The 17,237-nt window shown below is 37.3% G+C and overlaps 1 protein-coding gene across 2 annotated transcripts in view; it reads left to right on the top strand.

Annotated features, from left to right (window-relative positions):
* The window catches only part of Wdpcp (WD repeat containing planar cell polarity effector), a 245,691-nt gene that overhangs the window by 62,780 nt on the left and 165,674 nt on the right, over positions 1-17,237 (top strand). The window contains exons 2-7 of one of the 2 annotated variants that reach the window (XM_055628871.1): positions 1,768-1,845; positions 6,809-6,892; positions 10,270-10,317; positions 11,158-11,208; positions 14,107-14,177; positions 14,434-14,493. In XM_055628871.1, the coding sequence (XP_055484846.1) occupies positions 6,832-6,892; positions 10,270-10,317; positions 11,158-11,208; positions 14,107-14,177; positions 14,434-14,493 (291 nt within the window). In that variant the 5' untranslated portion in view covers positions 1,768-1,845; positions 6,809-6,831. The remainder of the gene's footprint in view (positions 1-1,767; positions 1,846-6,808; positions 6,893-10,269; positions 10,318-11,157; positions 11,209-14,106; positions 14,178-14,433; positions 14,494-17,237) is intronic. The other variant, XM_055628872.1, reaches the window with a different exon arrangement.

The raw sequence follows: 17,237 nt of genomic DNA, 5'->3' as shown, positions 1-17,237 counted from the left end.
AAGCCAATGGGAACTAGTCGGGGTAAGGGGCTTCTAAGAATCAAGTTTAAGTAAGAACAGTATGCATGAGTCCTTTGCTATGGCAAAAACAACAACAACAACAAAAACAGTTGAATAGCATCCTAAGTTCCATGCTGATGAGAAAACTGAAGGGGTAACAAGACACCAAGTAGTGAGGTCAGAGTTAGGAAAACTGATGTGTGTGGGCCGAGCGGTAGGACCAGTCGTTGCAGTGGCTGAATCATTTTGGGTCGCCTTGCTGAGCTTGGGGTGAGGAGCAGGCCTGCTCAGTGGAGCTTTGTGGAAGCTGTAATGATCTTGGTAGTTACTCTGATTTTGTTACTTCCATGATTATCCGTGCTTATGTGCTATTTTCTTTCTTGTAAGCTCACTTGAGTCCCCCCTTGCTTTCCTCACACCTCTCTTGCAGTCCAGCTACTACCACCCCAACTCAAGTGCTTGCTGTCTGCTCCCTCAGTTTTCTTTCTAACAGGCCCCTTATGCAGAAGCACTTCCTCCATTTTTCTTGTTTGCCATCTCTTCAGGTAATCTAGCAATAATTATAGCTTGAAACATTTCATTATTCCACTATTTAGCCACTGTTTAGTAAGCATGAGTCCAAATTCTGAAAATTGACATTCAAAGACATCCTTCATTTGCCCTCGATTTCTTTGTTACCTGTTCACTAAATCAATAGGGTAAGAATAAAAGAAATAAGCTTGTATTTTTCTAATTCTTTGTGTTTTGTTTCTTCATTATTTTTAACCTTTGTCTCCGTCGTGCAAAATCTAATTCTTGAATAATCTATATGATCATTTCTTTTTATAGTGGTGTATACTTTTGATCCCAGCACTCAGGAGGCAGAAGCAGGTAGATTGTGAATTTGAGCCCAGTCTGGTCTGCATAGAGAGTTCCAGGACCAGGATTGCATAGCTGCATAGTGAGATCCTGTTGGAATAATAAAAAAATAATAATTTAATAATAGTAATACAATAATAATTTCTTTATCAAACTGTGCCATCTACTGGGCATCTGGAAGGCTCTGTTTATTTTGCTAAGGTGGCATGCACTTCAGATTTCGTATTCCACAGTTGTTTTATCTGCTATGCTAGATATGTACTACTTGGTAGTTGAGATAAGTATCTGAGACAAGTGCTTCTTTTGGTCAGTTATATTTAGACGCAGTATGCCTACGTGACTACAAATGAGCTGTCATTCCTAGTAGTCCTGTGCAGTAGCCCAAGTTTGCAGTCTTGTTTTTTTGAAACTCCCTGTCCTTTTGTATAAACTTTGCTTATTTGATTCAGTGTTGAAAGTTTTTGTGGAAAAAACCCTTTATTTATGGCAGTATGTCTTTGATCAAATGTGTTCATAGATATACCCAACAGGTGTTTAATGGTCCTTTGTGTTAATGATATTAGAGAAGTAATTGTAGAGTAATATGCTGAACTTTATGTAATTGAAAAATAATTATGATTGTAATAGTGCAATGAACCAGTAGTTAATGTGAATTTATACTATCTAGTTATCTTTCTTTTTTTTTTTAACATTTTCAATTAGACTCCTCAAGGAAATATATGATAATAAGTAGAAAGTATATATTCTACATGTATGCCCCAAAAGATTCCCTTGGGCTCTGTGCAGTGCTTTGCTACTTTACATCCATTTTAAATGTCTTGCTGGCGCCACGGTGTCCTAACACTATCTTTCCCTGCTTCATTATTTTGCTGCTATCATGTTTTACATTAGAGTTTTATTTCCCCTCAGGCTCCCTCCCCACAGCAGTCAAAATAGCTGCTTCAGAAGACAGGCGACTGCAGAACTAACTACTTTGGCAGAAGACAGGTATTTTGCAATTTATTAAGTGCTAAGTAATCTCTCCTTCTCGAACATATATTTATTTTCCAAAAGAACATTATCAGCAGAATGCTACTGGAATGATTTCTATTCTGCATGTTACTACAGAAAATAATTCTGATGTAACCAAGAGGAAGAAAGTGATGGGAAGCCTGTCTTAAAACAGAAGCTTTTGAGGATTAAATAGGAAGTAAAAGGGTTTTCTTACCTGCTTGTCCTTAAACTATGCACTCTCACCGATTCTTGCTCATACAGAATGCCATCTTACCTTTAAGTCAGGTTTAATTTAAATCATACTATTTATCTAGTCATAAAGACTAGATGTTTGGGTTACAAATGATCTTCTAAGACAACGGAAACTGATGTACTCTTTTGTATAATTAAACAGAACATAAAGTTAAAGATATTTAAAAACGAGTGAAAATTTAAATCGTGGTTGTCATTTCATTTTTTTCTGTTATTCTTTGAGTGATCATTTTCAAGGTCCTGTATTTTTGCTCTGCACAGCTACATTTGTCGTAGTCCTGGGTCTCCCGGGGACATGCGCAAGGGCACTAAGTGGACCAGCGTTTCCCAGGCCGGGAACCCTCTGTTTGCATGTTCCTTCAAACCCTGCCCACGCTCCCTTACCAGTGCAGAACCTAGGGTGCTTCTGAAATTCTTCCCTTTCCTACTTCAGAACAGCTATTTCTGTGCTAATACAATATTTGGATGAAACAAGCTCAGTCTTGATTACTTCCTCCAGGCAGATCTTTCATACCAGGAAATTACCAGCATTCTTTTTCACTGGTGGCATTCTTGAGTAAGATGCAAGATGTTTCAAAAGTGTTTAAAGCCTGCACAGTTTAGAGATGGCAAGGCATCTTGGAGGTTAAAGAGAGGTGCTGATCCAGTCTCTTCCCTTCCCATCTAGCTAGCATTGTGGACTTTATTGAAGTCATTTTATTTATTCCATTTATTTACTCTGTAATGGTATTCCTGGCAGATCATTCAAGTTCAAGAAAAAAGGATGAATACCTACATTTGGCTGTTCCTCTTCCTCTCTCCATTGATGCAAAGCCTTCTCTTTAATCACATGTATGTGGGGATTCACAGGATTGTGATGTGTGTCTATAAGCAAGTCTAATCATGGCTTCACTGGCCATTTTCTTTTTATCTGCTTTGCTCATATGTGCTTCAGCTTCCTGCAGAATCCTTTCCCAAATGCTGTGTGCTCCATTGAGTACTTTTGCTGGGCACAGATCCTCTGCTGTCTTGGATACCTTACTTCCTCTGAGCACATAAGTACTGTAGCCACCGTGTTGTTGACTTTAGGCTGGCCACCATGTCCTGCAGGAGCACACCCCAGTTCTTCTACCCTCATTACAGCTTGATAGAATTCTGGGGTACTGAACTGGAAGGCAAGTCTGTGGCCAGAGACTATTACTGACCTTGCAAGTTCCCCCGTGGGAAATGCAAGACAATGAGCTAGTTTGCCCTTGACATCTTCAGCTCTCCACCAAGCTCATTTTGCCTTTTCTTCCAAAATCTCATTATTTTAGGACTTCCAAATTAAAAAAAATATAGATAATATATAACATACATATGTTTTATATATATATATATATGCACACATACATATATACATACATATGTACTACTCCTGTGTGTTCTGCTAGTAAAAATGTATTCAACCCCTCTTTTTTGTTATCAGGAGAAAGTTTTAGCATGTTTATTTCTATTTAATTGACTAAAAACAATTTCAAGTGTTTTAGTATAGTCTTTAATCTGTAAACTTTTATCTTGTAATAACTTTCAGTTTTATGAAACGATAGGTAGATTAATTAGCCTTGTCCTTGCCTACAATGCCATAAATTATTGCTTTGACATCTGAATAGACTCTAAAATGAGGAGTAGTGGTTTTGGTTTTTTTAATTTTGTAGTTTAGAAGTTGGTGACTTTGGATACTCAGTATCAGAGGAATCGTGCACCTGTTTCATCACATCCTTATTTAACACAATGAAGTGTCAGCCGTTTGTGTATCCTAATTCAGACGTCTTCTCTTGTGTGTGACCTTCTTCACAGAAGGATGCTTTTTCTTCATAAAACACCTGTTCTTCTTAGTACTTACTCATTCTCATTGAGTCATCCATATGCAGGAGAGATCAGCATCTAGTTAGAGCAAGGGAGATAAAGAGATTGAGGGGTCTTTTGTTTTATCTACTGCCTTTGAAGACATACTGATGCAAGAAGAAAATTAATTTATGATCGGTTCAAAAATTATCACTATAACCTGCTTCCTTCTTACCCTTTTGTTGTTGTAAATAAGGGGTATCGGGCTAAATGTGTTTATTATTAGCTCTGTAATTATTACGGCAGTATTATTTAACCCAGTATCATAATCAGTAAGACACAGACTCCTGTTAGATTTTTAAATTGCCTTTTAACACCTTGGGCTGGACAAATCATTCCACCTATGCTATTTCAATAACCTCACTATCCATCTCCTAGCCTCCATCCAATGCCATTCACCTTAACCATTCTCATCTGGGCTACCTTCCCATCCATCATCTTCTAAATACTTGTTTTTCCTTCATCTTTTCATGCCACTTTTAGAGTCCTTTCTTCTGGCCCATGTAAAGTTCCTCTTTCAAGATAATCCATTGTGGCTTCCTTTTTTTTTTTTTCTCTCCTGTCCCCAAAGCCTGGGAACCTTAGCCATGCCTAATTCCTTCCACCCTGCCAAAAATAATGTCTTAGGCAGGTTTACACAACAAGGATTGGTGTAGCTAGGCAGTAACCAGAGGGTCAGTAATTATCGTCAAAATACAAGCATCAAACCAATTCCCTTTTTCTGTCTAAATAAAAAGACCATCTACCTCCCCCCGCCGCCCTTTCCTCCTCGCCCCCTGCCTGACATGGGAGGCAGGCAGCTTGCCTGTTTGTCTCCCAGCCTAATCTTGGCTCCTTACATTGACTAATAGAACTTTTGCTTTTATGTCTGCCTGCCTTCCTTCCTTCCTTCTTCCTTCCTTCCTTCCTTCGTTCCTGTACTGTGTATGGTGCATGCATGTGAGTGTGTAGGTGTATGGGCCTTTACATTCCCATGCATAAGCCCAAGAAAGACTCCAAGAGTACTCCTCTGTACTTCTCTGCCCTGGGACAGGGGTTATCAGGGAAATGGAAGCTCACCGGTTGGCTAGCCTCGCTAGCCAATGGGCTCTTGGGATCTGTCTACCTCCATCCTCCCATGCTGGGAATACAGGCATGTACTACTGTACTTGCTTGTATGTGCGTGTGTGGGTGCTGGAGATTCACACTTAAGTGCTCATGCCTGCAGCCCAAGGACTCTTACCTACCAACTGAGCCACCTTCCTAGTTCTCTTTCCTACTTATTTCAACTTTATCTGTCATTGGCAACCTTTCTATTGGTATCTACCACTGTCTTTTAGAGCATCCATCCTTTTAATCACTCCTGTACTTCTGTACACACCAGTACTATGGCAGCATACTGGGGTGCCTAGCATTGCCTCTGGAGCTAGCGTGAACGGATCCCAAGCTTGCCTTAACCAGCAGATTTGGCCTCAGTTCCACAGTGTAGTACTAGTATCTCCACAAATAACTAGGAGGACAAAATGGGTAAAGACACAAGTGTTTAGAACAGATGTTTAGTGTTGTCCACCACCACCATCTCCACCATCATCAAACTACTAAGGTCTTCTCTGAAGACCGGGACATTTCACAACTTCTTAAGGCTTTCTCACAGCTCTGCTCTTCAGGCGGAATTGGGTTCCTCTTTTAAGTTACCACATTTTTCATTCTTTCTTCCTCAGTCCACAGAACATCGTGTCTCTTTAGCAGAACATGTGTTTCTTGATGGCTGTAATTCTATCCTGGTTCTGTGAAGGTGAAGTGAGGGCAAGGGGCATTTCTATTATGTCTAAAAATTGCTTCGGATTATTACCCATATGAATAACGTGGGAAATATTTTATCCACTCCTAATGTTATAGAAGCTGAAGGGTCTTTTCCTCTGTTAAAAGTTGTCTTAAAATTCTATTTACACTTGTTTTGTTTTCCAGAAGTTTATTAAAGAGAACATTTCTTTTCTAGTTTCTATAATGTGCTTAGATTAAATCATTATATATATGCTTCTAATATATAACACTGTATATATCTAGTATGCTATATAAATTTGTAAGCAAACATTTATAAGTTATATAAATTTTATTTTAAATACTTGTAAAATGTGAACTTTTTCCAGAGTCTCACTGGCTTTCTCCTAATCAGTTCAAACTGATGAGGCCCTATTTGATTTTTTTAAAGTATCAATAGTGTATGTTACAAGGCCCTGCTATTAAACTAGGAGAAAATCTAGAATGTACGTTTTAACTATCTTGACTTAAAAAATATGCTTAGGTTGCCTATCATGATGTACAGATTAACAATACACTATAGGAGTACTGGTGTACTTTTATATAGTTTATTTTTAAGTAACTCACCTCATGACAGTAACTATATGCCGTTTACCTTCCACATTCCTTTGTAGCTTGTTTATATGTAGGGTAATTTAAAATAAGTGTTTACATATTAAAATGTATCACAAAATGTGCTTGTATTTAATAACCACCAAGCAGACCCACTTTTTCTAAAAATTATGACTTAGAAGATGTTCATATACTAAATAATTCTAAGCATACTTAGAGCTGTAACCAAGCATATGTTATTGAGCACCCAAATATAGATAGTCTCCTTACCACATTTCTCAGCGTGATGACATAGTAAATTTAGGAAAAGAAGTATATTTTTCTTTTTCTAGAGTTTATTTCTGGATGGTTAACCAAATACATAAAAATGTGTTTAATCTAATGGACCACATCTCAAATATTAGTTTGTTTTAGGGGTTTAGATTGTAATTGATGATAGAAAATAATTAATTTGTACCTTTTTTCCCCCCCTAATTACTTTGAACAGGAAAGCGATTCTTTTGCTGTCAGATGTCTTTCTGCTTGACTGAACTACACCTGTGGTCTCTGAAAAGCACCTTACACATTGCAGGTAAGTGAGCTCTGGGTCAGTCAGGGCTCTTCAATCTGTTATGCTCTTATCACAAGTACTGACAAAGTTAGGGCCTGGATTTCCCGGATAGAGTTGCAGTCTCTCTCTCTTTTATTTTTTCATCCTTAATGAAAATGTTGGTGATGAAAAAATTACTTTTAAATACTCTTATTATCTTATTTTTTGGCTTGAGTTATAAAATACATTTTAGTAGTCTAATAGCTCTTCCTTCTAAAGATGCACATGTTTAGTATTTTTATCGAGTTTGTTCAAATGCTGTATATCATAGGCTTTTGCAGACTAGATCATAAAAAATTTCTGTTTGATATTAAAAACATTTCAAACATGTACTTGAGATGTACAATTACTTATGTTCTTTGTGTTTTATATTTCTTGAATGGAAATAATGTTTTTAACAATGTTTATTAATGTTTTAGGTTAAAATATATTTCATTAGAAAACAACTTACAAAAAGTTTTTTCCCTTAATTATGCAGGTTAATTTTTTATTTGGAAATACATTTTTACTTACATAACTTTTATATGTTTACTAAGAAATATTTTACCTTATAAAGTACTGTTTCTTAATATTGAATATACAATAACAGATGAATATCATGTTTTATTTATTTTTTTCCTAAAGTATATAGAGATGGAATTTCTAGTTCAAGATTTAATACATATTTGCTTCCTCCCAAAACTCTTTTAAAATAAGATTAACTGAATTAAAATAAAGATACATCAAGATACAAAACCTGAGATTAGGAAAAAGATACATACCTGCAATTGGACAATTTTTGGAAAATAGAAGACATGAAGGAATTAGCAGAGCTAAAAATGTGCGTATCACTTGCCTAGAGAAGAGAATTCCAGTGAAGCTCATTTATATCTCAAAACTTTGGAAAGGTATAGAATCCTGAGGAACATGTGCTGCAGAAGGTGAGGGTGTGGCACCAGGGTGACAACAGAGGGGATGTGCGTCTGGGTGAGGTAACGAGACACCTTCATGACGTGGAAATATTTAATACTGGAGGCTCTAACTCCAGGACACCAGAGCCACTGGAAGAAGACATGCTCAACTGAAAAAGGAGGAAACTGAAGCTGGCATGCTGATGGATGAGGTCCTCTTAATCCCGCTTGCTTCTGGCGATCTCTTCTTACCTTTGTATATTTGCCAAGAGAGAAGGAGCTTGAAAATAGAATTCTTTTGTGGGGTAAATGCATGAGCCGAAAGAGAAAACGTATACACTGATGTTTTAAAGGTCTTTGGTGAGATGCTCTGGCCCTTGCTGGTCAGTGAAGCCCTATTTGGCTATGGAAGACTTCAGGAGATTTCTAGAGCCTCACTTGTGAGAGAGCCCATGAATCATCAGACTTGTATTTTCTACAGGAAAGAAGGCAAGTTATAAGAAGAAAATAGGCAAAAGGATTTCTGGAGAAACAAAGATTATTTAGGAAGGAAAAGGAAAATACACAAACCTGAGGGAAAAGCTTAATCCATGAGGCAAGAAACCAAATACAGAGGATTAAGAAAAATGATGCTAAACTGATCTCTCAAAATTTGGGAATATATCACAAGAAAGAAAAAAGTTAGAAGTAAAAAACATTATCTCAGAAAATAATTTTCTTCCTTTCCATATCCATGTTTTTTTCTTGGACAGAAGGAATCTCATTGCTTCTTTAGTTAACCAGTCATTCCCTCCTAGATATCAGCCTGGCATTTCTGTGTCCACTGTCCTCTCTGTGGATAACCTTCTTACTCCATGTGGTCCTAGCACAAGTTAGATGGTCCCCGTGTCTTGCTCATCTAGTCTGCTTTCTAATCTATCAGGCCATCATGCCCAGTGTGAGCTCTTTGTACTTGCAGAGGCCGTGACACACTACATCCTCTGATTACCTCATGGACATCTTCACCCGGCACTGGTGCTTCTTGGACAGGTCTCCTGTGGACACCCTTGTCCTGCTTATGTTCCATCCCACTTAGCCAGATTTGTGCATGGAGTTCAGGGTCCCTTACAGTCTTCTTGTTCTGTTCTAGAGGTGTAAATATATTGACGTGTGGACACATATTATACTTATAAACTGGGATGTTTTAATAGATATTGTGTGCGTATGTAATGCCTGCAGTTCTTAGCTCATAGCTTTAAATAACAAGAAACTTTTAAAATTGAAGTGTAACATATGTACTGAAGAGTGTACAGATTGTAAGAATATGCTGTGAACTATCAAAAAGTGAGCACATCCGTGAAATCACTACTCAGCTGAGCAAAAATATTGTAAGTACTCAAGGGGCCACAGTCTCCCAACCAGTCTCTAATATCTTCCATCTAACGGACAGACATCCAATTGCATTTATTGAGATCATGTCTTCATATTTCACGTTAATAAAATACAGCTTTAGTATGTGAGCATTTCGTATATGAGTACAGAGCATATCAAGTACACATGACTGGTTGTTGTTTATTTGCAGACTTAATTACAGCAGTTTTACTTGTTTTTCTTTTGGTTTTGTCATTCAGTTTGATACATTTGGAGGCAGTCAGTCACTAGGGGGCAGCCTGTACTGCTTCACTTCACGAGAGACAGTTGTAGCCTCCTTATGTTAGTCACGGAGAATTGTTTTTGCATGGAAGAAAACAAGTGTTACTTCAATAAAAGAGATAGCTCAGTATTCATAGACATAGGAAAAATTATTCTACTCTCTTGTTTAAATTGCAAGGACAGAATCCCTTGGTTAAACCAATCTCAACATCTGTGGAGTCTCACTTTGTCTCTTACCTAGCCCAGCAGAGCGTCTGAATTTGAATAGGTTTGGAAGCCTTTTGACTCTAAACAAGTTTCAGATAATAATTTATCCACAGCTCCTGGTAATCCCCCCTTTCTTCTTGCAGATTTCCTCCCAAATGCTATAGGATGGGAACTAGACTTCTGAGCTAAATTGGAGAAAAGCAAGCCACAGCTCGGAATCCAACAGCTAGGGCATTTTCTTCCATCCACTGACTTCATTTGGCATTGCTTAGTGGCAGTTCCTTTTGGTAGCGCCCTGTGAAAAATATCAGAGGAAGTGTGAAAGAGAAAACTTGGTCTTCCTTGATTTCAGTTTTTTTTTTTCCCTAATCTTTCCCCCATGCCATTCTAGTTCTGTATGTTTCCTTATGCCATTCTGATTTTCTCATTAGATCGATAAACTTTCCAGTTTCTGCATATCCCTAGAATAGATGAACCCATGTCCAGATGCTTTTGAGCTATTTTATTTCTAGTAACATAAGGAGACTGTTTCTGCTCCCCTCCCCACAATCCCCTCTGATATAGAATGATTTGGCTTCTTACTCTCCAGAACTTTTACCATAATTTAATGTTCTTTCTTTCTTTCTATAGATAGAGACATCGGCGTGTACCAGTACTATGACAAGAAAGACCCACCAGGTAATGTACTTACCTATTCTATTTAACTGGTTTTATAAATGAAGTATTCCAAGAAATGGAGTAGCAATATTGAAAACTCTGTGTTTATGAGCGTTAGATAAATTCTAAACTTTTAAGAGTAGTCACTTGAGGTTTTTTTTTAAAGAGAAAAATGCTAAGGTTGATATTTATCTGATCAATCAAAAATAAAGCAACACTGAGAAGATGCTGTAGAAGAACGTGAAAATTTTCATTTTGTTGCCGATCAGGCTGATAACAGGACAGTCTATTCCCAAGTATTTATTGGTGTCCCAGCAGAGGGCATTGTTAATGCATTGGTCCCCGTGATGGTGGCCTCCCGGATCCACACCAGATATCTGAAATAGACATTTCTGAGTGAATGATCAATTTTCTTTATCTGATTAATCCTGTTAATCCCAGAAGTTTTATGATGGGCCAAAAGGTCTCCCTAGCTGGAGTTACTTCCTGCTCTGTTCTCGGGTGAAGTGGAGGCAGTGTGAGCACCCTGTGTGCTTAGCATGGCCATGAACAGGCTGACTTCATGGCTCAGATGGCAGATACAGCAGCCTCTCTCCCTTTCCTGTCTGACGAGATTGGAAGCTCAGAATACCAGCCCACCTGTTGTGTTTCTAAGCCTTTTCACTGCACATTAAAAAATGGCTTCTATGACATGCAAATATACTGGTGACATTCTCTCTCAACCGTCTTTTTTAAAGCTTAACATCTTATATTAATTTCAGCGTCTGCAGCAATCTTTTGTATGTGTACCCATTAAAAATACAAGGTACCTTAATAAAAATAAGTCTCACTTCTCTTCTTTTCATCTTTCCTTTGTCACAGTATCAGCAACAGAGCATGGTAACTTAGAAGAAAAACAAAGGCTGGCAGAATGTAAGTTTATATTTTATATATATACATATATATTTATTAGATAGAGTTATGTTACAAATAAACTGTTTTCTGGATAAATTATAAATGCTATATTGTCCATATTTCTTATAGTTAATAATCCCTATTGTTTATATATATAAAATCATTAACAGTAATTATTATATGTTAAGCTTTTCTAATGTTAATCATTAAAATCTTTGCTGGTTACAATTTTGGTAATTTTATGTGAACATAAATTTAAGTGTACTGTCATTTCATATTTTAAATAAACTATTTTTATTTAAAATACTTAATAGGCTAATAAAATATAAATCTTCAAGGTGTACAAAATGATGACTTGATATATCAATCATGCAAGTTCTATAGTAAAATTTTTATACATGCCTCCTTATTTTGTGTGAAATAATGATTACAATTCATGCTTAAAATCTGTGACATTGAATTATTCACATTTTTCCTAAATTGTTAACATTTTCCTGATTCTGACATTTTCTTTTATTATTGTGTGTGTATGTGCGAACCCATGGATGCTTGTGTGTACTGCAGTATGTGTCTGGAAAGCAGAGGAGAGTTAGTTACCTCCTTCTACCATGCTGGTCCCAAGAACTGAACTCAGGCTGTCAGACTTTTCAGTGGGGGCTTGCACCCTCTGGGCCATCTGGCTGGCCCTATTATCCTTATTTTAATAAAGTGAGATTTGTTATATCAGCATTTTATTTAGTTGTTTTTAGTTTCAAAGATATAAGTATGTTGTATGTATATAATGTAACTACAACATGATAAGGTTTCCATGAATTAAAGCTAATGTAATTTAAAGTTTTATTTGGAATATAGCTAGATCTGAAAAGCCTTTCTTTTTTCCTTATCTTAGATTGAACTGACATTTAATTTTTAGAATACTGCATTAGTATCTCCAACACAAATCTTAAAATTTGTACATATGTTCTACACATCAAAATTATGTTTATAGAGCCAAATTAATTTGCTGAAATAAGATACATAGCAATTTCTGCTTTCAAATTTAAATATCTGTATGTGCTATCTATTATTTGTGTGTGCACACATGACATCCACACTCATATATGTCATATTATGTGGGATTCAATGGAGACACCCATCTGGGGTGATATTCCAAGCTCTCTCACTCTCTTCCTTTTTAGAATTATTCAATATGAGAATATAAGGACTAATTCACTATGAGCTTAACATGTTATTAATATTATTCATGTGTGTGTGGTGGGTGCTGGAGATGAAACCCAGGGCATCGCACATACTAGGCAAGTGCCTTAATGTTGAGTTAGACCCTGCCCCAATTTTAGAACAACTTTTTACTTCTAAATAACCTTTCAATTGAAGTTATTTACAATAAATTAAAGGTATATTGCTATTTGAATTTCATAGATTTTAGAATTTTCTTATTTTTTTCCCTTTATTGAAAATAGTTTTTTTTTTCCACATATATATCCTGATTATGGTTTCCCCTCCCTTTGCCCCTTCTAGTTCTTCTCCATCTCTCTCCTAACTGGACCCATTCTCTTTCTGTCCCTTATTCAAAAAAAGTACTCTTCTAAGGGATAATAATAAAATAAAACACAATAAAATGATATGTAGTCAGATAAAATGAAAGCTAACATATACAGAACAGAAGGAAAAGAGCCCAAGAGAAGGCACAAGAATCAGAGACCGGTGCATTCACACACTCAGGCATCTCATAAAAAAACACTAAACTAGAAGCCATAATAGATACTTAAAGGACCTGCTGTAGACCGATGCAAGGCCCTGTGCGTCCAGCCGTACCCTCTGTGAGTGCATATGAGCTTTGACCATGTTAATTTAGAGGACCCTGATTTCTTGGTGTCCTCTATCCCCTCTGGCTCTTAGACTTTTTCCACCCTCTCTTTTCCTGGGTTCCCTGAGCCCTGAGAAGGGATTTAATGGAGACATCCTGTTTAGGGCAGAGTGTTCCAAGGTCTCTCACTCTCTACATAGTGTCTGGCTGTGGGTTTCAGCATCTGTTCCTGTTTGTTGCAGGAGGATACTTCCCTGATAATGGCTGGACAAGACACTGATTAATGAGTATAGCAGAATGTCCTTAGGAGCACGTTATTTATTTAAGAACAACAGTATTTAGTAGTCTCCTAGGTACCTGGGATATCTGGCCTCGGGTTCTTGGTCATCCAAGCACTGTCAGGAATGGATTCCATCTCATGGAGTGGGCCTTAAGGCAAGTCAGGTGTTGGTTGGCTCCTCCCACAAGCTTTGTGTCACCATTGCAGGACACCATTATATATTAAAGGGTTTGTAGCAGGGTTAATGTTTATGTTTGAGGGCATTATTTCAAAGAGCATCTCTAATACCCATTTGTTAAAACTTGGATTCCACCTCCCCCTTTTTTTCTTCTTCTAGAATTGACATATATAGTGCTTTGACCATATTTAAGTTAATTTTCTACATATTATTTTTATATTTTGTTTTTTTTTTCTCAACACATTTAACTTATTCTTGGGAAGTTTCAGGTCTGGGTTGGCCACTCGCAGAAGCTGGAATTCCTTTTGGGTTGAACCTTGACTATTTTCACAAAAAAGTTACTTAAATCATAAAGATCAGGTCATTTACTATTAGATACTGCTAGATCCCTTGGCCTACCAAAACTTTCCAAGAGTTCTCGGAGTCTTGTTGGTTGTCATCACAGAGTTATAATCAGGGAGATTAGTTCGTGCTAAAAAGCCTGTTTCTGTAACAAAGCCCTTTAAAAGACTGCTATTTAGTGATAGAGCCAAAGTCCATTTCCTCTCAATTATGGGGTGTCTTATTTTAATCCTCCAAGGCACACTGCTAAGCAGAGGTTCCTTATTTAAATCATGTTTAACTAACTGCTGTACACGTTTTATTTGCCAGCACGAGATTATCCTTGGACACTCAAAAACAGACGCCCAGAAAAACTTCGAGACTCACTGAAAGAGTTGGAGGTATCTTTCAAAAGGTTTTAAAAATGGGAACAAACAAATCTGTTTTAAAACATCTTTCAACACATTTAATTTTCAAAAAGGACCAGCTCTTGGGGTGATGATGGCTTCACTTTTGTCTAGAGAGAGCTTCCCACACACTTGTGTCTTTGTGTGGCTTGTTGATTGCTTTTTTTTTTTTTCTTGCAAATCAGACGCGCTTTAACTGATAATGACAAAGTGTGTAGCCACTGCACTCTCTCTTTCTGTTGTCCTTCAGGAACTGATGCAAAACAGTCAGTGTGTGCTGAGCAAATGGAAGAACAAATACATCTGTCAGGTAAAATGGCTTGACAAGCTTTCGCAGTGTTTAACCAATGGAGCTGAAAGCTATGTAATAACTGGTATTCTGTGTTATGATAGATAATGGGAAAACTTTTCAGGAATGGATATTTCACAGTCCGAATTTTAGTCATTCTAAAGTGAGCATTGGACAGATTGGCACAGGCCTCCAAGCTACCTCCTTAGCCAGTGTGGTGGTAGCGACATACCGCAAACACTAATAACAGTCTCTGCAGCATTTCACTTGGGGCTGTCTGGGTGTGATCATTGGTATTCACTGGCTCTTTGTTTTAATGACAATAACACCATAGGACAAAACAACTTCAGTATAGCGTTCTTATAAACATTTATGAATATATGCTTGTAGAAATGAACAAGCAGATAAGAGTGAAACCTTTTTTAACAGATCTAGTTTTGACCCTCTAACCTGTATGTTTTAAAGTGGTAACCACCAGATATATGCGGCTATTTTGTTTTATTGTATTTATTTTTAAAGTTTTTATTTATGTGTAAGAGTATTTTGCTTTTTGTATATCTGCATGACAGAAGAGGGCATCAGATCCCATTATCGGGGTCATGAGCCATCATGTGGTTGCCGGGATTGAGCTCAGATCCTCTGGAAGAACAACTGGTGCTCTTAACCACTGAGCCATCTCTCTACCCCATATGGCTATTTTTAAATAAAATTAAAATGTCAAGTCCTCAGTTACGGCTCTTTCCAGTTTAAGTTTCCGGCAGTCCAGGATGTAGACATAGACCATTTCCACGGCAACACTTCCATCGGACAGCCCTGTGTTCAGCAGGCCTAGCTTTAGAACATAAGCAGGGCATCGTAATTAACACACATTGACCATAGAATAAGGGACAAATGCCTTGTTGATACATTTAAAAAATACCATTTGTTTGGAAAAATTACTTATTCTTGATAAAAAGGATAATTATAGTAATCTGTACACCTCATTGTATAACTACTACCAATAATTATCATTTATCTTTGGAATCAAATATACTGTTTCAATTTTAATTTTTAAGCTTTCCATTACAATAAAAAAAAACAACTGTGAACGTTCTTGTTTATAGGTTAGACCCCTTGTTATATCCACAAACTTTCTAATATCAAATTATAGTAATTGCAAGCATCACCTAGTTTACCTGTTCAACATAAACTATTATTTAGTTAATTCTCATTTTCCTCTTAGAAAACTTTGTTATTTGTTTGGTCTAAACTGTTCTCTTTTTAGTAATGGAGCTTAACTGTGACCTTGCCATCTGGCATGAATTTCTACTTTCAAGACTATTTACAAGGCTAAATGAATATTCTTAGAACCATAACACTTCTAAGTTTCTCCTTAGAATGCTCTTCAAAAGGTTGGCGTTGTTTAAAATCATAACTTATTTCCATAGAAATATGTGATGAGACCTTCAGGCTTGCCTATCAGGTGTGTGCCAGTGCGTTTAAGATTTAGCTCAGCGTAGACCTGGAGTTCCTAATGCCATTACTCACTGCAAAGGCAGGCTCAAAATCCTTTGACTGGAGGGCAGGCCTGCCACCTACATTAAGAGGTGTGTCTCGTGGCTCCACCCACCGTCACCTGGGGAAGTTAGAACATGTCAGGCGTTTTTAAAAATGCAGCGGAGCATCCCAGTTAGATGATTGTTTTTAGATAAATTTCATTGCTTTTTAATTTGGTGACAAGGTTTTTGTGTGTGGTTCACTTGCTATGGAAAGGATATCTTTCACTATTGGATTCATTCAACTAAGAAAAGAAACTTCTCTTTAAATGCTAGAATATATGCAAAAACTGCTTTTGTAATTTACAGTAGACAGCCCTGGTAGCCCTGGCTGGTATACCAGAGAGCCTACTTTTGGCAGTTCTAATGGGATTTACCTAAATTTGTCTTTATTTTATCTTATTTTTTATGATAGAAATGACTTTTCTAAAATGGACCTTTTACTCTCAGCACATTCTTGATATGATATATTTTTGAAAGATAAATTTCTCTGTGCCATGGATCCAAGTCACTCCTTACATCTTTAGGGCCTTTGGGAGACTTTCTAGCATTATCTATCAGTCAAGATTTCACTATATCTTTGAAAAAATATGTGGGTTCCATTCCTAAAGATCTCTAGTGTCACAGTAGGTTAAAAATAATTTGGTGTTCAAGCTAGAATTTCAGTTTAAGGAAAGGATCTGCTAGCCCTTTTTGTTACATTTTTATTAGGGTTTGTTAAATTATACTTGATCATCATATAAGTTAAATTCTTTCATCAGTCTCCCAGAAGCTCCTTTTTTTGCGCCCTCCAAATTGCCTCCAGTGTGACAATTCCCAAGACTGCACATGCTTGAATTCTGTCAGTGCTTTCTTTCTCTGTTCGTGCAGTCCTGACATGGCAGTAGCTGAGCGTGCAGATTGCATTACTCTTAGAAAACAAGTTTCTGGACTATGTGTGTGTGTGAGGGGTGGGGTGGGGGTGTGCGTGCTGTGTGTGCTCTGGTGCGAGAGAGACAGACAGAAAGACAGAGACAGAGGGATGTATATGGAGGTGGAAGCCAAGAAGACTTTGGATGCCTTCTTCTGTTGCTGTCCACCTTACTCATTTTGAGGTAGTGTCTTCACCGGATCTTAATCTCACGGTTTTGGCTGTGTTGCCTTTCCAATGTGCTTCAGGAATCTGTCTACCACCTATTCCACACACACACACACACACACACACACACACACACACACACACACACACAC

Source organism: Psammomys obesus, unplaced genomic scaffold (assembly GCF_907164565.1).
Source record: "Psammomys obesus unplaced genomic scaffold, mPsaObe1.curated_primary_1811, whole genome shotgun sequence".
Lineage (NCBI taxonomy): Eukaryota > Metazoa > Chordata > Mammalia > Rodentia > Muridae > Psammomys > Psammomys obesus.
Note: the sequence above shows the minus strand (reverse complement) of the source record. Positions and strands in the feature narration are given on the sequence as shown.